The following is a 21,422-nucleotide window of genomic DNA, read 5'->3' as shown; positions in this document are numbered from 1 at the left end:
CGACAGATTTGATGCCCAGGATTACAAAAATTCATGTCCCTTTAGGATTGGAAGGATAACAGAGGAGCAGGAGCTAAAAAACCTGCAAATCTGGCCCTATAGAACCAATAAAAAGAAGTCAATTGTTTTTGTTATATATAAATATATTATTTATTGGTAATAATTGTTTTTCTTATATATAAACATATTATTTTATGCTAATAATTGTTTTTGTTATATATAAACATAATATTTACAATATAATATAATACAATATTTTATACACATACAGGACTAGTTTATATTTTTTATTGCTATAATTGTAGGACTAGGACTAGTTGCCACCGGCAGCTGATGTGTAGGATCTGCTGTCGCCTCCTTCCTGAATTAAATCCTTGCGTGGGCACATGCTTCGCGCATTCCAAATCCCAGACTTGACTCGATGGCAACCGCCAGGCGCGGAGCTCAACCTCTAAACAGCAACAGCACACGTGGCAGACGCAGACGACAACTATAACAATAAACAAAGAAAGTTTTAACAACACCACGAACATATGTTACGTTTTAAGCTTTAACTTGGGCAAAGGCCCAGACTTACCAAAGTCTATATGCTACAACGGAGGATACGTTTTTCATGCCCAGCCCACGGCAAGGACAAAATCGTTAGCCGTCCAAAAATTGCACCACTCTGTTCCTTCTTGTCTGCTCCACATCAACACCCTTTGCCCTTGTGCACTTTGCTTTGTTGTTTTTGTTGGCAGACTTGCTGTTGCTAATATGCGTTGAGCACAGTTCATCATCATTTATTTTAATGAGCTACCAAATAGAACTTTTAATGTCTTGCACGACTTTCGCTTTTAATTAAATTTTGCTAACTGTGCTTGCTTGAATGGAATTTTTCCACTGCATGAAAAGCAACGGTAATCACAGTCTGTGCGCACATGCGCTCTCGGAGCATTGAGTGAACAGCGGCGCAGCAAGCTTAAAAGAGAGAGCGTAGTTGGTTATGCGCTCAATTTTCAACATGCGTTCGTGAGTGAGTATATTTAATATTCACCTGCTAAATGTTTGCGTTACTGTTTTTGCAGGCAGACTTGCTTCTGTTAACACAAATTGAGCACAGTGGATCATCATTTATCTTAATGAGCTTCCAAATAGAATTTTGAATGTCTTGCGCAGAAGCAAACACAACCTTCGCTCTCAATTAGTTTTTGCCAACTGTCTGCTTCAGTGAAATTTATCAATGCATGAAAAGCAACCGTAAACGCAATGCGCTCTGGGAACATTCGAGTGAAACAGCGGCGCAGCCACCTTGAAAGAGAGACAGAGCGTACTTGCTTGTGCGCTCATTATTCGGCATGCTTTCGTTTAAGTTTAATTTAGTTACTAACGGTGAAAAGACGTGACTGAGAAAATGCGCATTCAATTCACTGCCTCCGAACTTAAGAGTACAGCCAACTCTCTCTCTTTCTATGCTGGCTAGCTGATTTAAAAATCTTAGCGAATTCGCAGAATATTCTGGCCCAAACTCGCAAGCAAGGATCTTCTAATTTTCAGCTTGAAGCTCCAAGACAGCGGACAATTTTACAATTTCAACAATTTGGCTAGAGTACGTTTAGCAGTTGCCAATAACGGTACCAAACAAGGCCAGTAGACGATGCTGTTGCACCTTTAAAAAATTAACATTTAGCATTTACATATTCATTATTTTTATTTAAAATCTTATGTTTTTAAATCATAATAAAATGTTGTTTGCGTAAATCGTTCAATTTGCGCTTCAATTAAATCTAGACATAAATAGGCAGTCATTTTTAGTGGTTGTGTATAATTTGTATGATTAATATTGTTTACAATCTGCAAAGAGAAAACGACCATAAGTAAATTATTTATTTTTAAATCAATAAGACAATATTTACCTAATTTAATAATTAATTCAGTTGCAGTCCTAGAGTGGACACAAAAGTAAATAGCGCGTCTCTGCAAATAACAACAATAAATAACAATTGTTTAATAGATTGTCACATTTTAAATAAAGGTTATGATTTCTTTAAGTACTCAGTACATTAATTTCAATCAAATTAATTTCATTAGTCTAACATATGTAAAAACATCATTGTGCATAAATGAATTTACTTTATAAATAAAAAATAATTACCAATATTTTATTGTTACTTTCTTTTCACAAAAGGAAACACAAGTGCGTCTGCAAATAGAACAAAAAAGAATTGTTTAAAAATATGCTGCATTTAAATCGAAGCCAAATTGTTGCATTTTGTAACTCAGCAACTAATTTTTCAATCAAATATTTTTCATGAGTCTAACATATGTAAAGGACATCATTGTTATAAAATAAAAAATATTTTATATGACTCTTACCTATTAAACTGCTGTGGATCCAATTGTACTGCAAGTTGACATAAAAATATCTGCAAATAAAATAAGTGAATGTTAGTATGAAGTTTGAGATAATAATTCTGCTATCAATATAAATATTTCAGAAACGCAAAATTACACTAATCAAGGCATTTCATAGGTGTCCCAAGGTAAAAACTTATCTCATCATTAGAACTAAACCTGAATTATATTCGAAATATTACTTACCTTTTAAATTATAATACGCCTGAGAAATAATCCACTAGATACGATTGAAACCCTCAAAGCTGCAATTAGAATAAAAAAATTATTAATTGTTCTTTGTTATTTAAATAACAAATTGTATAACAGAATCTCGTTTCAGCAATATAAACATTTACACTAATCAAGGCATTTCATAGGTGTCCCAAGGTAAAAGCATAGCTCATCATTAAACAAATAACAAAGTCCAAATTAATTCTCAGTTTCTCACCTTTTTAGAAGGCATAGCGTGTGCGTATGTCCTCGAGCTTTTTGCAGATCTGGTTAGGAGTGCGGAACATGTCATTGGCAATGCTCTTCTGCTTAGCTGCATCAATGGACAAGTACTGCTCGCAGAGATCACCATCCAGCACATTCTTGACCGGATAGTAGGAGCTGCGATAGCTAAGATGATCCCGTCCACACAACGGCGGGTTCTCGTTACGCATATGCATCTCCAGATGTTGGAAAAAGTCATAGTCCTCGCGACTTGTAAACGGCACAAAGGCACCCACAGTTCCGCTCAGTGTAGAATATATGAGTGCCTCGGAGCCACCGGGTATAAGTGTAGCCTTTTGCAGAGACATGATAATCTCGCCCACGTGGAAAGAGCAAATGTTCTCCGACTTTTGCGAGGCGCCGGATAGCAGACCTCGATCCCATAACGCTTTGGTGCCCGTTGGATCTTCATCCACGTCATCCGTGACCGAATGAGGTAGGCGTTGTATGCTCAAATTACCAAACTTGTCCGCAATGGCAATCGTGTCATAATCCAGCAATGTTGTGGCTGTCACCCAGCGTGGATGCGTGTCATCGGCAAAGATAATTAACTGATTCTCGGCGCGACGATAGCGTATAAAGAAGACTGACTCCTGCACATCAGACACATAGACGCGATGGCCCATCGCTTGGATGTTGACAATCTGGTAGGGAATGTGTTTATTCTCACACTTGCGCAGCATCTTTTTCTTGCCGAGATCATAGATGCGCAGCATGCGCCCACATCCTGCAAGAAGGCGACCCTGGAAGCCACACAATGCGCCAGGAATCTCTTCACACTCTGTACGATGCATAAACTCTAGGCTGGAGCAGGTGGGATCCACTTTGTAGACATCAATGCAGCCGCCCTGCGAGATGCGAGGATTCAGCTGCAGATCCTTGGCTATGCCCACTACCAGATAATAACGTCCATCTGCTGCTATGGAGAACTTCACGAGCGCCATTGACATGATGGCCTCGTTTTGCTTCAACGGCACCGTATACATCGTTTGTCCATGCATCGCATCCAGGCAGCGAATGTGAGAGGCCCATAAGCCCAGTCCTGCCTTTGGTGCGGAGAACACATCCTCGGGCAGAACTTCATTGATAAACGCATTGGCCATCTCTATGGCGAGCTCACGCTCCTCGTCGCCGGCTGCACAGCGCATTTCATCAGCCATTTGCTCCTTGCGTGCAGTTTTTGTATCATCTGTGTAGGCATTGTGATCCGTCTCTGCAATCAACATACGCCCAGTATCGGGATGAATGGCAAAGGTGCGTGGCGTGTACTCCAGCGGGAATGCCACCTGATTGAACACGGCACCCAATTTCTCCAGAGCCAAAATTCGCAGCGTATTTGTCGAAATGGCAACAATGCCCTCACTACATTGCTCGCTAGAGAATCCAGAGGCATACTCCAACGTCTCATAGGACAGCGGCGTCAAATGGAAACGATTCTGATGATAGTACGATAGCCAGGTGCGGCTGGACATGGCCAAAACTGCTTCGGCATCCTGCATCTTGATGCGGAAGAGCTTCACTGGACGTGAGCCCAAATAGCGTGTACGTGTGTCCGCTAAATCACCCGATACGGGATCCAGCACAGTACGCAATAAGACGCCATTGCTCAGACCTATGTTGAGATAAATGGTGCCCTTGTTGCCAGCACTACGTTGAGGTGGTGCGTCTTCATCTGTGTTAGCTGGAGCAGTGCTGCTCTCCGTGTGTCCCATTTCCACCAAACAAAGCGATTCGGCAGGCGAAGGAAGCGCCTGCATTGAGCAAGGCGACAAACAATTGTTGGGATCCAGCGAAAGAATGCGCACTGTGTTGTCCGCCAATCCAACAGCCAAGAACCAAGAGCGTTGTTCACCTTCAGGCACTGTACCCAGAGCCATGCACATAATCTCCGCAGGCATTTCCGAGCGTTCTGTGTACTCATTAAGCTCACCAGTCTACGAAAAGAAAAATTTGTTAGTATGCTACAAGCTCAAAAAGATTTCTATACGCATGTACAATTAGGAGAGCTCAGCACTGCAGGACACATAGTGTCTCAACATGATTGTTCTTAAACGTGTTTTTGTCATCAGCGCAAATAGTTTCCTATTCTCTATGCTTAGCTGCTTACCGGATCCATTTCAAAGTAGACCAATTCACGGCCAGAAAGAGTGATGACCACTTGGCGTTGATTAACCGCACACTTGGTTATAGACTTCTTTCCTGGCGCTTTCCATTCGTTCACGCGCTTATCGGAGCGTATATGACGTATACCATCTGGATACACCTGCACCAAGGCATCATCGCCAAGAGCGGCACAGCAAAGTGTGGGAGTAGTGCCCAGAAAGCCACTGTCTGTTACTTCCTCAACCGTTTCACCAATGCTGAGCACCAACGTGGCGTTCACGAAGGACACTATGATGTACGCATCGAATTCGTCTAGAAATAGCAGCACAAAGTGTAAACAAATTGTAATTATATTATAAGAATTTAAACTTAAATAAATATAATTATAAAGAAATATTTAAAACGACATTGAATAATCAGTTTATCAAGTTGTAATCAATGTAAAATTCAGCTGAAACACGGTTGATAAATATCGCATCATGTTCAATGTCTCAAAAGTCATTTTGTTTGTTCTTTTTTTTTGTAGTAGTAGTAGTATCTGTTGACTTAGGAGCTGCAGTTAATGTTGCCTTACCTATCGCTTCGCAAAAAGACAAATATTATATTTAAATATATTACTTTGTCTTTTCACACACAAAACAAACTGTTGACACGTCTGTGCTTTAAGCGCCTGAAATAAGAGAGAACTGGTGTTTGATAACTTGTGGCTTTTTCGGTAATCATATATTCTTAATAAACATATAGTTTACAGTGACTAGGATTGTGAATGGTCAAAGCATTACAATGCGTCAACAATCCCATCATAAACTTTATATTTTTGTAGCTTTTATCAATGCACCAGTTGGGTATTAGCAAACGTTTACAACAAAATCTTAATGTAACTTAATGCTAAACATATTTTTTATGTGCAACTTACCATCAATACGTTTCTTGACAGTCCATACGGCATTTGGATTACCGGGCAACTCTGATACGGCCATCTCAGATACTTCCAGACCATGTCGCAATACGCGTAGTGTCGAGCGTGGTCCACGACCGCATAGCACATAAAGCTGAGGTGTGTCTTCATTGGCCAAATCAGCGACTTGCGAGGTGATAATTGGCGCAAACGAGGGCAGCTCATCCACCAGCACGAGATTCTTTAGTGTACGAGGCGCAAAGAAGAAGGTTTCGCCCTCCTCCAATGGCATGGCGGAGCTAAACTCTGGCTCATCATCATCATCGCCCAAATGTGCAATTTGGTATAAATAGCTAAGATAGCAAAGGGAATTGTCAGCAAACGTCAGCAAAAGACTGGCTGATGGCTTTACTTACTGGTTACCAAACTCGCTGGCCACAAAGAGAAAGCCGGTCTTGAGCACACACATGGCTGTGGCTGGCGGTACAGTATCAAAGTACTTGAGCTTTATTTCAGATACCACATCGTCATCCGTTTCCAGCGTGATCTTGAAGATGTCGCCTTGCTCGGTTTGCAGCAAAAAGAAGTACATGCTCTTGGTGCGATGCGTAGCCGAGCAGATAAAGATCATGCCACGCTCTGGATCATCGAGATCGTTACGGCGACGTGGTATGGGACAACGTATGTCATGCTGATCACCCAGATTCTTATAGGTTAGGTAGTTCTCCGAGCAAATAAGCACACCCGATGGTCCATCATTACCACCGGGCACAGAAACTAAGAAATTGGCATGCTCTTCCAGTGGTTCAGAGTACTTGCGTACCACATGATTCAAGCCCAAGTCCAGCTCATAAAAAGTGAGCGTTTGCTGCGTGCGCTGAGCTGCATCACCTGCAAATTTAGGTAGATAATACGTTTAGTTAACATTCTTAACTGTAATCAAACTTGTTGATGGAAGTGTTGGCCACAAATCAGTGAAGTGCTGCTAGGTTATTACAGCAACACCAATGGTTCAGTGGTCAAATTAATCTAGCGACAAGTACATTCAGTGTCATTGCAATTATATTCAAGACCTGAGAATTAAGGCGCCAAGTAAAGAAAGAATTTGGTTCTCACCTGTTGGATCCATGTCAGCCTCCTCGTAGTCAATTTCCAAGCAAGCAAACATGGGATTATCAAAGCCCACATCCACGCCTACCATGTGATAGGTTAGGGTATTCGACTTGTGCGCCTCCAGTGGCGATGATATAGTCAATCGCGCCTGTGTGTCACGGTTCATGATGTAGGCGAGTTTCTGTTTTTCTACTGCACCAATCATAACAGCGCGTCCTTTGGGATCAATGGCAAAGTACTGACCCGGCACAATGCGGCGACAGCCAGACTTGCCAAAAGTCTCCTGATGCACTTTATCCAGCGAATTCTTGCCAGGATTATATTCCAGTATGACAATGCGGCCAGAGTCCGAGCCCACCACAATGTAATCTAAGAATAGAGCAAGCAAGGCGCTAATTTTAGACGGGCAGATAGTTGAGCAGCTTAAATTGAGGTTAGAAACGAATGTAGCTCGGAGTTTCAGTTCGCCATACCATTTGTATTGGGGTTATGGCAAATGCGACGCCAAGTTTAATTTTTTTTGCACTTAGACACGTTTAATAAGGTCGAACTGGGTGCAACCAATAAACAAGTTGCCTCAATTGGGTTTCGTGCGCAACAAATATATTATCAAACTAAAGATTAAAAACCAACCTTTTGCAGCGCCTGTCAAGCGAAAGGCCATCAGCGCACGAACGCATCCAAATATTTCAGTAGACATAAGCGTGTGGACTTTTCCGGTGTTCGGATCGGGACGCAGCAACTCCAGCGATTTGCCACGTGACAACAGCACTTCTTGCTGCTTTCCACCCGAAAAGTTACCGTGCACCGCATGGGTGACACCGGTGGCCTTTTGCAGAGTTAAATTATACAAATACATGTCGAGGCTGTGCTTAAGCCAACTTTAATATGCACTGCAAAAAAAAAATTGTAAGGTTAGGTACGAAGTTCACATTTTCCGCTTCCATTAATTAACTTTATTTTTAATTAAAATTGTACTACTTTGAAAACCATGGCCACAGTAATAAGAGTCGTGTCGCCTAACGATGCTAGTAAGCAGCATTTAATTGTTAATTTAGCACGTTAAAAATTGCGACCAAATTACAGACATTTCTGTTTTCTGGAGATACATCGTGCAAACAACATAATATTAACTTATTCATATAGTATTAGGTGTTTCTTATTACCTTTAGTTGATATCTTCAATTATTTAACACATTTTAATACCGATGCGCGTGGATTAAACAATTTTTTCTTTATACAAGTGGCGCCATTTTCAGCACGTCCGCTTGGCTTGACCGGCAAATAAAAAGTGAACGAGAGCGAGCGAGACGCGAACAACGAAACATGTTAGCGAGTATCATCTACAATGCAGAGTTGGCCAATACTAATGCGATATAACATCGATAACAAAACAGTGCTAGAAAATACAAAACAAAAATAGTATCTATTCGTAACAATATTATTGCTATTGAAATTATAATAAAATCGATTGCTACAATTCATAAATAAAGAAACATAAATAAGTTAACATCAAGCGTTAAAGAGTTAAAGTTGTCAATTTAAACGCATGAGGCAATCTTTTAAACCCACGTCAAAGTATAAAATCAGCTGTTGCCTAACAAAAGTGATGAAATTTACTGCAGAAAAAAAGTAAATAAGATTTTGGCAAGCCACCTGTTGGAAATGGAGGCGCAAGACAAGCTCTACAATGAAGCTAATGATAAAGTCAAGCTGGGTGAAGACCTTAAGAAGGAATTAATTGAATTTGAAAGTATTCCTGGCGTCTCAAAGGTGCAGCGGAAAATTCAGCAGGAATTGAGGTTTTTAGAAAAGGTGTGTATGATAAATGTCAAGTAATTATAACTAACAATTCTTGTGAATAGGTCATACGAACGAAGACATTAAAGGAGAATCATATAACTAGCAGCAACTTTGTCAATTATGCATTTCTAATAAAAACATTGCGCCTGCAACAAGGTGTTGTGGACATCAACTCAGTGTTTCCACTGGAGTCCCGTGACAATCCCTTGCGTGTCGATATAGTGGCGAATAATGGTTTGAAATGGATTAAGGTAATCGCGCGTAACTCCAAGTCTATTGAGGATGCAGCTAAAGGTTGCGTTAGTTTTGGCGCACGTAGCGTCCTTGACCAGGCGAATGATTATCTGGAAGCCAGCGAGCTACACTACTGCATGTTTCAACGACCCAAGGTAACTATCTCATATTATCCTAACCGCTGCAGTTATTAATGTTTGCTTGTAGATTGTCTTCTATTTTTCAAACAAAATAGAGAGCTCGTTGCAAGAAGAGCTTCATGAAATGGGTGTGCAAACTGCCTCACTGGAGCAGCCCGACACGGATGTGGATCAATATGCCACAATATCACAAGAATTAAATATAGATGTAACTACTATGCTAGCATATGTAAGCGCACTTACCAATGGCAGCTCCAAATGGACTTTCCAAGAGCCGTTGCTCACAGAACAGGCTGAGAAGGAGCGCGAGTGTCCAGTAAAGCCCATACTGGATAACATATTTGAGGGCAAGACCTTGGTTTGCTGTCAAATGGCTCACGATGCATTTCAGAATATCTTAAAACTGCTTGGTGGGCCCGGCGAACGCGAGCGTGCCGAGGAGTTCATGAAGCGTGTGACAGTTTGTCCGGATGTGGAGCAGCTCCCTGCCGAGTTTTCTAACATACGTTTTACTGCAAAAGTAAATGAGCGAAGTTTAAAGATTTTTAGTTTTGGCATGCAACGACAAATATTTACAGTTACTTCGAATAAATCATTTGTTCGCTCAGCTAAAATGCAGGTAAGCATTGCATCATTAAAAAAATGTTCTTTGTTGTAGCATCTTTTGTCTCATTTCAGGGCATAAATGTCCCAGTTTTTGTCCACCCTTCGAAGGCGCTTACGGAAGGCAAAGAGGCCACAGCTAAACCACTTTAAAGCGTAAATTTAAAATAAATATTTATTATTTTGAACCTTACTTGTATTAAGATAATGGCTTATCGATAAATCAGCTGTGCAATAGAGTTGCCAAGCATACTGCATGCCTCGCATGTAAATAAACAAAAAAAAAAGCAAAAGAGAAAATATGGACTGTGCACCACTAAATTTGGTAAATTAAAGAAAATTAAGAGTTTTAATAGCAGAGGCTAACCCATGGATTATAATTAACTACAGGCACATTTCCATGAGCGTCGCTCTGAACGTTTTATGCGTCACCACCGTTATGAAGAGGCTATTAAAGCGTTAGAGACATCACTGCTCTATGTGCAGGATGCCTACAAGAATATAGAACTTCCAAAGTCCAAAGAGATTCTGGACACGCTGACACTCGACTTTCAGCGAAAATTGCGGCAAATTGAAATGCGTAAAACCCAGCATGGATTGACCAAAATGAAAGACTTTGTGCCACTTAAGGAAGCAAGTCCGATGCTGCCATTGCGTCCAGAAAATACTGGAGGTTCTGCGCAATCGGTTGCCAAGGCGATTGACAAAACTGTAAAAGAATTTGATGCCAAGTTCACTTCCACTATAGAGCGCAGAGCAACTCCTACGTTAACTGAATTGCAATCCGACAACAAAGTAAGAAATGATTCCCAAACGGAAAGCCAAGAATTTGAAGAATGCCCCAGTTCAGAGCATGACATGCCGTCGCTAACGCCCCTGGAACTACCGTCATTCGATTACTCCATGTTCACCACCTCGTCAGCACCCACAATGACAAGCTACGTCGGCATGGCGGAATCCTTTCAAAAGTAATTGTGATAAATATGCTTAAAATAAACCATTTTAGTTTTCAACACGCAACGTTTTTTTATTTGGCCATTAGGCCCTTAAGCAGATCATCCATGTCTGTCTCCGTCTCCACGTTTTTCAGTAACAGTAGCACCTGTGCCTCCATCTCACACATTATATCCGGTTTTTGGTAGGTTATAATGAGTGTGTTGAACTGATGGTGTATACTGATATTTGCCTGCACTGGTGGCACACCGCAGCGATCAAGATCAGGTACTGGTATCACTTTGTAATACTTCTTATTGGATGTGCGCACCACAATAGCACGCTTCTGGGCATCGGCGGAAACATTGTACACATTGAGCGGATATGGTAGATTGCGTATGCGCCACTCAATGTTCTTTTTGGTCACTCGCTTGGTCAGCAGCGGTTCAGAGTTGCTCTCACGTACTGTGAATTCACTACCAGACATTGAATCTGCATCGCCAGCTCCTGCTCCACCGTAGTTTATTTGACGTGGCTCCTCGCCGAGTTCAATTTCCCACTCTGGTTGGCCCATTAGCTGTTTGCACTTGCGCCAAGCGCGACGCTGCACAATTCCCGTATCCAAATTGTACTCCTCGGCCATTTGCTGACCATCGGGGAACTTGTACAGCACTTTGCGCAGTTTGCCGCTCATCATGGAGTTCTTCTCAGCGGATTGCAAAAAATTCAACCAATTTTCATAGCCCATTTTGGAAGTAAATGTTTTTGTGTCGGAATAAAGAATTAAACTTGATCGATGGCGCAAAAGCACACTTTGTTTTCCATGACAACGAGGGCTGCCTCCACAACAGCTGTTAAGTGTTTACAAAGTAGGTGTGAGACTGCCAACTCGTTCAAATTGTAAAAGAAAAACTTGTCGACAGAGTTGACGTGGCCGCTATTAAGCGCATAAAATATACGCATATTTCATCATATTTAGCATTTCGTGCTATTTAAAGTAAGTTAATTCACGGCAAGTGTTTATAAATAGCCGCACAGCCAAACTAGACAGCTCTATATACATTGTACTAATACAAGCAAACGCGAATTCTTTGCAGGGCATTAATTAAACACACGTAGTTGGAAAAATCGAAGTAATTTTTTGTTAAACACAATTTGAAGTGCTAAAATAAACATGAGCTTGGTGTGGACTTTGATCGCCACTTTTCTGTACGCAGAAATTGCGGTGGTATTGCTACTGGTGCTGCCTCTGGGCAGTCCTTACAAGTACAATCGTTTCTTCAAGTCCAAATTCTTAGCCATGTTGGCTAAGCAGGCACATCTATATTTCTTCCTCATAATGGGTGTGCTTGTGCTGTTCCTCCTGGAGGCAATTCGCGAAATGCGCAAGTACTCCAACCATGAGACCACCGGCGAGGTGCATCTTAATGTGGAGATGCAGCATAGCATGCGCCTGTTCCGTGCGCAGCGCAACTTCTACATTTCTGGATTTTCCATCTTTCTGGTGCTGGTCATTCGCCGACTGGTTACTCTAATATCCGCACAGGCAAATCTGCTGGCTCAAAGCGAGGCTTCCATGAAGCAGGCACAGAGCGCCACTGCCGCCGCTCGCTCACTCATGGAGGACAAGAAGACAGACAAAGCTAAGGAGGCCACTGAGGACACAACATTGAATGAGGTAAGTTACCTGGCCAGCGGCTTTTGTGTATATTTCTTTTCGTTTGGAGTACACCGTCTAGCCCAGGCATGTTTAAAGAGCTTTGCAAATCCACAAACAAATAACACCTAGAGCGTTGTCTACTACCCAGCTGTATATAAAAAAGGCTGAAATGCATGCTGAACCCAACTGCAAAGGATTGGGCCCCAAGAGCACTTAGACCAAAACTATGTTAAATTCTTGTAAAAACTCTTTAAACAGTTGTCAAGCCTGCGGAGGCGTGTGCAAGGACTTACTGCCAGAGTATCCTAAGTCCATTCCCAACAAAATCAAATACACACAAAACACTTGTCCCACAATATGATCCAGCTGACCCCACTCGTTTTGCAGTGCGCCAAGCTTAAGGAACGCGTGCAAGAGCTGACTACTCAATTGAACCGTGAAAAGAAGGATAAGGAGGCCCTAAAATCTCAGGCCGATGGCCTTAACCGCGAATTCGATCGCCTGACTGAGGAGTACAGCAAGTTGCAGAAAAAAATCACTATTGAATCAGCTGGTATAAAAGATGACTAAGCGTTAGATGCTAGGCGGCGTTTATATTGATAATTGATAAGACTTAAAGAAGGCGGTGGGGAAATAAGGAAATGCTAAATATTTCAAGCTTATGGCAGATTATAAATCGAACACATAACAGACACATACATACACACTCACCTGCACACACATGTAAGCATTTTTTCGAAATTTAATTGTATGCCAACCAAGTCCTAGATAATGGTGTACTGTTTATAATTATCTCACGACCTTTGTATTTATAAATTTTAAATGTTTGTTTGCTTTCTAAGGGCCACAAAATAAACAAAAAATGTAACTTATTAATACTCGAAATTCATGTATTTCATTAATCAATGATTCACAAACCTGATGATGTCATCTCACATGCGTCACTCCCACCAAAAGCTGACAGAGAAGCTTGGCGTCTTGGCGTGCACATAATGCCACCACTTAGGCGGTAAGTATAAGCAATCACCTGGTTGCAGCAACAGCTCATAGAACTTAACATGTTTTAACAGTGGAAAACGGTCAAAGTCTAGATGGGCTGCATCAATCTGTGACGTGTTTGAGAGAAACTCACTTTCATGTGGATAGAGGTTTTCGCTTTCACTCGCTGCAGCTAATATTATGCGCTTGGTACCAAATACTTGGCACAGCAAATTGTGTTTGGGATCATGATGCATGGGCGATATGGTGTCCTTTGGTCCTAGCCAGGCTTTTATATCCACTCCTGCAGTTGTTTGAGCTGTAGCGCTGCAGTAATCGGGCACACAGATGTCTGATTTTAATGCGGGTATTTGAGCAAAGAGCTCATGTTGAGCTAGATACTCCACTGGCTGTTCTCCACTTGCTGCGAATTGCCTGTATAGGAAATCACGTATTTTGACCAGCTGCTGCGACCACTCGTCGCTAGCATAGTTGCTGCCAATCTCTATGGGCACAGTGCGATTGCCGGCCACTTGCAGCAAATAATTTAAGTTACGCCATTTGTCCAAAGCAGGCCAATGGTTAATTGTGTTGAACAGCAAAGTGGGCTGCAGCGCCTGGTAACACTTGGCGTTAAACTCAACTATGCTAGGCGCATCTAGTTGTGGTATATCACAGCGCGTTATATGACGCTCTACAGGCGCTAGGACAGGCAACTGTTTGTAGTCAGTACCCGTTGCAGTTTCATCCAGATACTTTAGCAGCTCTGCTTGCAGGTCAGTCCATTTTTCATACAGCTGCTCATTGCAACCCAGCAGTTGCGCTTCATCCAAGATAATGCCGCATTGCTCGCGTTGTTCACAACTGTTGCATTCCAGCAATAAAAAAATTATCTACTTTATTAGTGATTATTAGCTGAATCAGGGACAAATTTACAAGCTTACCTTATAATAACAGGCCAGTGCATAGATTTTGCGTATGTTCAGAGGCACATTGCTGAAATGTCCACTGTGTATGCGCTCCCAGCTTCTGTCCACCAAAGCGCGCACAAGATATCCAATTTCCTCCCCGGCATTTTCGTCCAATTCTGTAGTCAACTGTACATTTTGCATGTAAGCCGCTGAGCGTTGCAGTATATAGTGCGCTTCCACTTCATTTGTTAACAGTTGTTCAATGTCACTAAAGCGCGGCAATAATTTAATTAAATCTAATAACTTTCTTTCAACTGCAGCCATTATCAGCTGTTCTTGCACAACACTTTCCAGCACTGCTCAAAAAGCATGGATATTCTGTAAGCGTCTAGCAACACTGCACGCCGACTTTAAAAGTGCAGGAACTGTAAATAAATGGAACCTGTCAATAAAAAAGCAAAAATGGTTAACGACAGCAAATTCAAGCAAAATAAGAAGAAATATTTCCAGCAGAGCAAGAAGCAGTTACTGCAGGCTGGCCTGCGAGGCTTTCTTGTTACCTGCAACATGAATGAAAAGGCATGTGTACGTGAGTGCTACAATCTGTTGAACCACTACGCCGACAACTTGTACGGACCAGAAGCGCCAGAAGCTGGTGATAAACCGCAGCAGCAGACATCACCTAAGGAAGCTGATTCTGACAGCGATGACTTGGAAGCTGCTGCAGCCAAATGCCGTGAGGCTGTGAAGCAACGCAAGGTGCGCTTTCAAAACGTGGACACAGGAACCCAAAACTGTTTGTTTATACGCACACAGCTGGAAGATCCAGTGGGGATGGGCAAGCATATAGTGACAGATATTGCAACCACTGGCAAAGCCATGTCACGCTTTGTCCTGCGCCTGGTACCCATTGAGGCAGTATGCCGCGCCAATATGCAGGACATTATAAACGCAGCTGGCACACTATTTGATAAGCACTTTCTGAAGGAGCCCACCACATATGGCATTATTTTCAATCATCGTTACAATCAAAAGATTACGCGTGATCAGATCATCAAGGATCTTGCTGAACTGGTCAACTCAAAGAATATAGGCAATAAGGTGGATCTGCAGCATGCCAAGAAGTCAATTATTGTGGAGGTGCTGCGTGGATGGTGCCTGCTCAGCGTCATTGACAACTATCTGGAGTGCAAAAAATACAATCTAGCGGAGTTGGCAAATCCTGGCAGCACACAGGAGAACTCACATGGCAAGAGCAACCAGCAGGAGCAGCAGCCTGAAACGCAAGCCATAGAAACTGTTGTAGCCGACGCTGCTGAATAAAATTTACTAATAATTTTGTTTAATTATTCGTGTACTCTTAATACCATTCATATTTACGCTTATTGGCTAACTTTGGAGTGTACCATATCCTGGGCATTGTCATGGGAATTTACAGCTAAGCTATATCAAATTGGGCATTAGGCATTGCGCTTGAGCAGCAGTTTCACAAAGCTGGCAATTTTCTCGTATGCCATGAACATGAGCGCAGCCGTTAGCACAGTCTGCAATATTTTGGCCTCCAGACCACGGAAAAGTCCGCCAATGCCTTGATGCTGCAGTATGCTAACCATAAGCTCGAACATGCTAGGCGTCTGTTGCTTTCCCGCCTGCTGTGAGGTGGAGGCCACATTGGCCGCTTGTCTGGTGCGATGACGCTGCTTAGTCTGCACCAGCTGCAACGGATAGGTCAACACAGTGGCAAATGCTTTGGCTATAGCACCAATTAGAAAGTAGCCCAAGCTTCCAACTTCATTGCCCGTGAAGATTTGAATATTGCGTTTAAGCAGTTCGTACATCATGAACTGCAGCGCCGGATTCGAGACGAGCATTAGGGAGGGTATGGTTCCAGACCAAAGTCCGGCTACGCCTTCTGTCTTGGCCACATACCTGAGACCCTGGAATAGACTCTTGTAGTGCTTGTTGACCTCATCCGAGGTGCCTGCTACGTTGCGCATACGTAGTCGAGTATTAACCACCCAAAACGGAGTGGTAGTGAATACATTTATAATTCCAGCTATACTGCCCAGCAGTAGATCCTTAAGAGCGCTCTGTTGGGCACGCGAACCATTTGAGGTTACCGCCTTCAGCGCATGGAATGTGTAAAAGTAGACAAAATTCGAAATGCATAGACTCTGTAGCACAGGTGCCAGACCACGGTACAGTGACTGGAATCCCTCGCCCAGCACAATCTCCTTAATAACCTGTTTGGTGCTGCGCACCTCGCCGCTTTCTTCAACTGCAATAGAAGATTAGATATGCATTAATTGAACTTTGCATATTGGTTATCAACAAAGATTAGGTCGAACTTACGTTGTAAGCGCGAACGCACCGTGTCCAGTGGGTAGAAAGTGCTCATAGCAATGCAGCCGCCCTATATAATTTAGTGAATAGCATAATTAGCATTTTGAAGTTTGAACTTTGGAGTTTGGATACTCACTGCTGCGCCGGAGACGGCATGCACCCAGTTCTGATGGTTAAACACCTGGCCTAGCTTTGATTGTGCCACCATTTTCTTATTTTTTAATAAACAAAAACGCAAACAAACGTCTTGTGAAGTCTTTGGGCAGCGGCTGACTGATTGACTGTTGACACCGGCTAAACGTAACTAATTTGGCACGCCAGCCTCAGACCAGATTAGATTAACTTAGCACAGCTCCAGCGCGTCGTCTCAGAGCGCTCGATTAGCTCTCTCTTGGCCTCTCTCGCTGTCTGCCCACACACACTAATTGTATTTGCGTTTATTTCGTCAGTAGCTAACAAAGTGATGCATTTGCAATAAAACAACAACGCTAGCGTTTTGTTTTTCTTTTTTCATTGAGGCATTTTCGATAAGCGTTTGTCGCTTAGGCTGAGCGCTTGTTATCGGAACAGGGTTGCAAAGCGTTGAATATGCGCGCTAAAATTAAAATTGTTGTGTAAATGTATATTTCTAAAATCCTAGTGTTTGTAAAATTAATATTTAAAGCAGCTGATCTATAAGGCACTTTTCTCTGCGTGGCTCAAGCCGTGGCTTCTTCATAAAATTAATGCCCGTTTCACTGCTGCTGTTTAGCAAATCCGCAGCTTTGCGTTTTTGATTCTAAAAGTAAATAAATTTGTTAAATGTAACTACAATAATTATGAATCGCATGCAACGCACCTCATGCTCTTCCTCTGTAAGCGTGGCAAACACAAAGTTTTTGGCTTTGGCTTTGGAAACAGTGCCCGCTGCTCCATCCACATCGCCCGCTGCACCTTTGGTCATACCCGCCAGTTTGTTGAGAGTATCTTTGTCTCGTACTAGGAAAGAGCCACGCACTGCACGTTGTTGTTGTTGAACGTTGCTGACATTCTTTGAGATCAAAAATGGTGAATTCTTTTTCAGCTCAACATTTGTAGTTTTGGTCCTGATGATGGTCATCTTGCGCACTGCGCCAATGCTAGTATTTCCCACTGCTGGCGATAAAGGCAGCGGGCTGTTTGCTGCCTCAGCTTTGAGGCCTTTTTCCAGCAGTAGCTGCTCACGCTCAAACCGAACTTTACGCCATAGGTGCTCATTCTCCTCATCCCCACTGCCTTCATTGGCTTCTCCATCAGCTAGATTCGTGCCTTGATCATCCAAACTGAAGCCAGCATTATCCGCATTTTTCCACCGAAATTGACGCTGGCGAACAGCGCCTTCATCATCCTCAAACAGCATTTCCTTGATCTTACGCACATCCCTTATGTCCTGATCAAGCATTTTGCGACTGTAATTAAAACATTTTAGCCAATTAGAATATTTAATAATTTAAAATTTAACTACATACGCGTGTATTTGTCCCAGTTCATGTTGCAGCTTCTCTCGATCAAACTGGTCTTCATCGCCCAGCTCCATGTCATATGTATCCATATTTTTTTCATCCTCATCTGCTGAGCCCCATTCTGATTCGGATAGTTCCGCTTCTTTTTCCACAAAATTTGCTGCACGCATTTTACGATCTTTTTTGGTCATTTCAACTAAAATTTCATTCTCTTCGGAATCATAATCCACAAATGTTTCAGGCACATCCTCTACAGGTTCCAGCTCGCCAGCTGATAGCTCCTCATCTTCTTCCTCATCTACGCTTTCCTCATCATCAGAGAAACCCAGCTTTGCCTTTTTCTTTTGTCGCTTCTTTGTTAGCTTCTTTTGCCGCGGCTTCTCAGCCTGCTGTTCCTCATCGCTGGACAAGATTTTATTGCTCGCCGGCTCAATCTCTAGCTCCGGCTTTTGCGTTTCAAATACGCCTGAGCAGAGCGCCTCTAGTTCATCAGGCATTTGGCTGGCAGGTTCAGCTTGTGTGATGGGTATTTGGCTGATGATTGCGCCAACTGTAGGCGCTTCTGTGGACCCCTGCGTTCCTGAGAATTTTCCAGAGCAAAGACCCAGCAGTTCATTTTCATCATCGCTGGGCGTGCGCTGGCTCTCCGCATCAAACAACAAATTCTGATCGGACAGCTGCAGCTGTGTGGCGGTCACTGGCGCTGTTGTGCCCGGCTTAGGGGTTTGAAGCAACTCCTCATCAGAGTTGTCGTCCTCAAAGGCACGAATGATGCGACTTTTGCGTTTGCCTTCAACTTGTTCCTCAGGCTCACTTTCACTGCTGCTACTGCTGTCATTATCCGCTTCCAGCTCATTTTCCTGTTCATCCTCGCCTGTGTCCTCCGTTTCCTTGTCGGCATCAGGTTCTTCTTCCTCTGCAGTTTCTTCTGGCAACTCATCTACTATTTCTTCATCTTCATTTACTGCAAATTCTTTTTTGCCTGGCTTCGCATCTGGTTCATATTCTTCATCTATGTCCATATCATCCACTTCCTCCTCCTCCATTTCTTCAACTTGCTTTTTGCGCATATCCTCCATACGTTTCTTGTTGATTAAAGCTTTGAGCTGTTCCTGCAATTTGAGGTAGGCTGCACCGGGTTTCTGTTCCTTTTGTACAGGCTCCTCATCATGCAACTGTCTTGTAATCTTTGATAGCTCAAGTTTGCCATGCGACGTAGATAGAATGCTGCAAAGCAGTTGTTAATTAATTGGACACATAACTTAATGATCTACACTTACTTGACCGTCTCAGTAGTTTTGTGTTTTTTGGCTTCGCGTGTTTTCATCAGACGCTGAAGTAAATCATCCACACCTGTAGGCTTTTTAGCAAACATGTCGCCGGTCTCCAAATCAATAACCATGTTGGCATCGCCTCTTAGTGAAGGACTTGCATCAGTGCCTACTTCATCTTTTAGACGTCTTATGGCTTCACTTATTCTAGGTGTTGTCGGTTTTACAGACGGTGATGCGGCTAAGGTGCTTAGATCCAATCTCGGCAACTCAACCACCTCTGTGACTAAAGATGCTTTTATAGGAGATCCTTCAACTAGTGCGCTTGGTAGTGACTCTTGCTCTGGCTCTGTGCCAGTACCCAATAGCTCTTCAACCTCTTCCATTGTTAAAGCTGGCTGCTCAGGTTCCTTTTCATCTTCTATTACAGCCAATTGCACAGCTGGCTTGTCAATATCTTCCTTATCTCTATCGTCGTCATCATCTTGCTCCGAGTCAGATTTGAAAAACTCAGTAGCCTCTTTGGCGCGCTCTTCCATTAATTTGCTATAATGGCAGATGACAATATTAGTTTCAGAATTTGTTAACAATGGAAAATAACTAACGCATATGCCTGCAGCTCCTCACTGTTCATGCGCACTGCCATCGATCTTCTAGGCTCTCGCTTAAGCGGCATTGGGCTACCACCAGCCAATGCTGTTTCCAGTGGCTGATTGATAGTACGCCGGTTAAGAAACTCCTTTAAAGTGCGCGGTTTGGGTTGGTGATATGGCACACTTATATGCGCCTCACGATGCAGTCGCTGTTGCTCGCTCTGTATGGCTTGCATAGTGTCCATCGCTTGCTTGGCAGAGGCCTATAAGACCAGACGAATGATTATGATACTTATAAATGAGTTTTAGTGGATCACTTACCCGCAGAGGCTTTGCATTCTTTGACTTGTCTGGTGCAGCACCGTTGGACTGGTCGTGGTCCATTTCATCGTCCACATTACTGTGATCCGACTCAGAGTCAACCAGATCTTTAAGTTTGCTCTTCATGGCTGTTTCCAATTGCTCTTGATCGCATTCTGATTGTATTGAGGTTTTCTCATCATCACTTTCCTGGATTTGTTGCTTCTTTTTCGCAGTTCTCTTGCTCTTTTTTTTGACAGGCGTGACTAGTTTTGGCGCATCCTCCTGCTCACTATCCGTATCAATAAGAGCTGATATTTTTTTTCTTTGTTTCGGAACTACTTTGTCTTTTAGCTCCCCCTCACTTTCACTATTTAGCGTTACCAATTTTGAAGCAGCCTCCTCTTCGCTATCAGTATCAATAAGCGCTGATATTTTTTTCCTTTGCTTCAGAACCACTTTGTCATTTAGCTCCCTCTCTCTGACACTGTTTTGCTTTGTTGCTGCTTCCTTGGACTCCATATCTGACTCGCTGTCCGAGTCTATTATTGCCGAAATCTTCTTTCTGGGCTTACGCACCAAATCATCCTCTTCTTCATTATAAGCTTCTGTTGTTTCCACATTTTCCTTCTGTATATGATCAGCAGTTGATTCTACTCCTGCAGAGTCTGCTGCGTCGTCTTCACTATCTGACATGATCAATGTGTTGCCGCCTAAAATGTCTTCCGCTGACAAATTCTTTTCGTCTTCTTCGTCAATCTGTAGTTTTTCCATAGAACAGTCTTCTTTGTCTTCATTTTCTGCAGTTGTTGCAGTTTCTTCTGCAGTTTGACTCATTTTTCTAGGTCACTCGAAATAAAAAACAATTTACGAAAAACACTTCTTGTTTGTTTGCGTTTAGACCAACGAATGAGAATAATCGGAAAAGGGGCGCCAATTTAAATGTGGAGGTCGGGCAATCATGCTCTAAAAATCGAGAGATCTAAATAGCTCGAGGTCTAAGGCATATGAAGCGTTGCCATGTGCTACAACCAGTTCTACCATTGAAGCAGACTTGTCTATCAAATGATTTCAGAATGATTATGCTGTCGATATTAGTATTATAACAATAAAAATAAGATTTTTTACAATATTTAAAATAAAACTAGCCATTTTAGCTAGAATATTCCTGTTGCTCTTTTAGCCAT

At 42.5% G+C, this 21,422-nt stretch overlaps 9 protein-coding genes and 4 non-coding genes across 16 annotated transcripts; 4 read left to right on the top strand and 9 right to left on the bottom strand.

Annotated features, from left to right (window-relative positions):
• Positions 1 to 1,671: 1,671 nt before the first annotated feature.
• Positions 1,672 to 8,265, bottom strand: LOC108599920 (splicing factor 3B subunit 3). Of its 3 annotated transcripts, XM_017987123.2 has the most exons (12): positions 8,152 to 8,265; positions 7,619 to 7,878; positions 6,989 to 7,354; positions 6,289 to 6,763; positions 5,891 to 6,225; positions 4,979 to 5,286; positions 2,825 to 4,805; positions 2,581 to 2,639; positions 2,356 to 2,405; positions 2,135 to 2,182; positions 1,896 to 1,956; positions 1,672 to 1,833 (listed from the first exon to the last, which is right to left on the bottom strand). In XM_017987123.2, the coding sequence occupies exons 2-7, from the start codon at positions 7,842 to 7,844 to the stop codon at positions 2,829 to 2,831; spliced, it is 3,687 nt and encodes a 1,228-aa protein (XP_017842612.1). In that variant the 5' UTR covers positions 7,845 to 7,878; positions 8,152 to 8,265; the 3' UTR covers positions 1,672 to 1,833; positions 1,896 to 1,956; positions 2,135 to 2,182; positions 2,356 to 2,405; positions 2,581 to 2,639; positions 2,825 to 2,828. The 3 variants fall into 3 exon arrangements, with proteins under 3 accessions (XP_017842612.1, XP_017842613.1, XP_017842614.1); XM_017987124.2 differs by lacking the exon at positions 8,152 to 8,265 and having other exon boundaries at positions 6,989 to 7,377; positions 7,619 to 7,763; XM_017987125.1 differs by lacking the exons at positions 1,672 to 1,833; positions 1,896 to 1,956; positions 2,135 to 2,182; ... (2 more) ...; positions 2,825 to 4,805; positions 8,152 to 8,265 and adding an exon at positions 5,549 to 5,644 and having other exon boundaries at positions 5,196 to 5,286; positions 7,619 to 7,844.
• On the bottom strand, positions 2,029 to 2,100 carry LOC117134817. Its single transcript, XR_004458864.1, has one exon. It is a non-coding gene; the product is annotated as a small nucleolar RNA Me28S-Cm788 (small nucleolar RNA).
• On the bottom strand, positions 2,253 to 2,326 carry LOC117134818. The gene has a single exon (XR_004458865.1). It is a non-coding gene; the product is annotated as a small nucleolar RNA Me28S-Cm788 (small nucleolar RNA).
• LOC117134828 lies at positions 2,470 to 2,551 on the bottom strand. The gene has a single exon (XR_004458875.1). It is a non-coding gene; the product is annotated as a small nucleolar RNA Me28S-Gm3113 (small nucleolar RNA).
• Positions 2,711 to 2,792, bottom strand: LOC117134827. The gene has a single exon (XR_004458874.1). It is a non-coding gene; the product is annotated as a small nucleolar RNA Me28S-Gm3113 (small nucleolar RNA).
• Positions 8,266 to 8,479: 214 nt separating the features above from the next.
• LOC108599922 (UPF0415 protein C7orf25 homolog) lies at positions 8,480 to 9,938 on the top strand. Its single transcript, XM_017987129.2, has 4 exons — positions 8,480 to 8,800; positions 8,851 to 9,177; positions 9,230 to 9,781; positions 9,841 to 9,938. The coding sequence occupies exons 1-4, from the start codon at positions 8,651 to 8,653 to the stop codon at positions 9,916 to 9,918; spliced, it is 1,107 nt and encodes a 368-aa protein (XP_017842618.1). The 5' UTR covers positions 8,480 to 8,650; the 3' UTR covers positions 9,919 to 9,938.
• Positions 9,939 to 10,009: 71 nt separating this feature from the next.
• LOC108599925 lies at positions 10,010 to 10,780 on the top strand. The gene is made up of 2 exons (XM_017987132.1): positions 10,010 to 10,090; positions 10,156 to 10,780. Exons 1-2 carry the CDS (start codon positions 10,067 to 10,069, stop codon positions 10,735 to 10,737), a joined length of 606 nt encoding a protein of 201 aa, XP_017842621.1. The 5' UTR covers positions 10,010 to 10,066; the 3' UTR covers positions 10,738 to 10,780.
• Positions 10,772 to 11,531, bottom strand: LOC108599924 (protein DPCD). The gene has a single exon (XM_017987131.2). It carries the CDS (start codon positions 11,444 to 11,446, stop codon positions 10,793 to 10,795), a length of 654 nt encoding a protein of 217 aa, XP_017842620.1. The 5' UTR covers positions 11,447 to 11,531; the 3' UTR covers positions 10,772 to 10,792.
• Positions 11,532 to 11,596: 65 nt separating this feature from the next.
• LOC108599923 (B-cell receptor-associated protein 31) lies at positions 11,597 to 13,214 on the top strand. The gene is made up of 3 exons (XM_017987130.2): positions 11,597 to 11,695; positions 11,796 to 12,376; positions 12,746 to 13,214. Exons 2-3 carry the CDS (start codon positions 11,873 to 11,875, stop codon positions 12,926 to 12,928), a joined length of 687 nt encoding a protein of 228 aa, XP_017842619.1. The 5' UTR covers positions 11,597 to 11,695; positions 11,796 to 11,872; the 3' UTR covers positions 12,929 to 13,214.
• Positions 13,215 to 13,278: 64 nt separating this feature from the next.
• On the bottom strand, positions 13,279 to 14,656 carry LOC108599921 (lysine-specific demethylase 8). Of its 2 annotated transcripts, none has more exons than XM_017987127.2 (2): positions 14,281 to 14,656; positions 13,279 to 14,229 (listed from the first exon to the last, which is right to left on the bottom strand). In XM_017987127.2, the coding sequence occupies exons 1-2, from the start codon at positions 14,569 to 14,571 to the stop codon at positions 13,300 to 13,302; spliced, it is 1,221 nt and encodes a 406-aa protein (XP_017842616.1). In that variant the 5' UTR covers positions 14,572 to 14,656; the 3' UTR covers positions 13,279 to 13,299. The 2 variants fall into 2 exon arrangements, with proteins under 2 accessions (XP_017842616.1, XP_017842617.1); XM_017987128.2 differs by having other exon boundaries at positions 13,279 to 14,200; positions 14,281 to 14,389.
• A 14-nt stretch (positions 14,657 to 14,670) lies between these two features.
• On the top strand, positions 14,671 to 15,570 carry LOC108598033 (THUMP domain-containing protein 1 homolog). The gene has a single exon (XM_017984648.2). It carries the CDS (start codon positions 14,683 to 14,685, stop codon positions 15,568 to 15,570), a length of 888 nt encoding a protein of 295 aa, XP_017840137.1. The 5' UTR covers positions 14,671 to 14,682.
• A 23-nt stretch (positions 15,571 to 15,593) lies between these two features.
• LOC108600542 (peroxisomal membrane protein PMP34) lies at positions 15,594 to 17,096 on the bottom strand. Its single transcript, XM_017988198.2, has 3 exons — positions 16,727 to 17,096; positions 16,600 to 16,660; positions 15,594 to 16,525 (listed from the first exon to the last, which is right to left on the bottom strand). The coding sequence occupies exons 1-3, from the start codon at positions 16,796 to 16,798 to the stop codon at positions 15,708 to 15,710; spliced, it is 951 nt and encodes a 316-aa protein (XP_017843687.1). The 5' UTR covers positions 16,799 to 17,096; the 3' UTR covers positions 15,594 to 15,707.
• A 135-nt stretch (positions 17,097 to 17,231) lies between these two features.
• Positions 17,232 to 21,348, bottom strand: LOC108600543 (claspin). Its single transcript, XM_017988199.1, has 6 exons — positions 20,257 to 21,348; positions 19,948 to 20,198; positions 19,352 to 19,888; positions 18,078 to 19,298; positions 17,429 to 18,017; positions 17,232 to 17,368 (listed from the first exon to the last, which is right to left on the bottom strand). Exons 1-6 carry the CDS (start codon positions 21,070 to 21,072, stop codon positions 17,249 to 17,251), a joined length of 3,534 nt encoding a protein of 1,177 aa, XP_017843688.1. The 5' UTR covers positions 21,073 to 21,348; the 3' UTR covers positions 17,232 to 17,248.
• Between the last annotated feature and the right edge of the window lie 74 nt (positions 21,349 to 21,422).

This window comes from Drosophila busckii, chromosome 3L, assembly GCF_011750605.1.
Source record: "Drosophila busckii strain San Diego stock center, stock number 13000-0081.31 chromosome 3L, ASM1175060v1, whole genome shotgun sequence".
Taxonomy (NCBI): domain Eukaryota; kingdom Metazoa; phylum Arthropoda; class Insecta; order Diptera; family Drosophilidae; genus Drosophila; species Drosophila busckii.
This window is presented reverse-complemented; position numbering and strand designations above follow the sequence as displayed.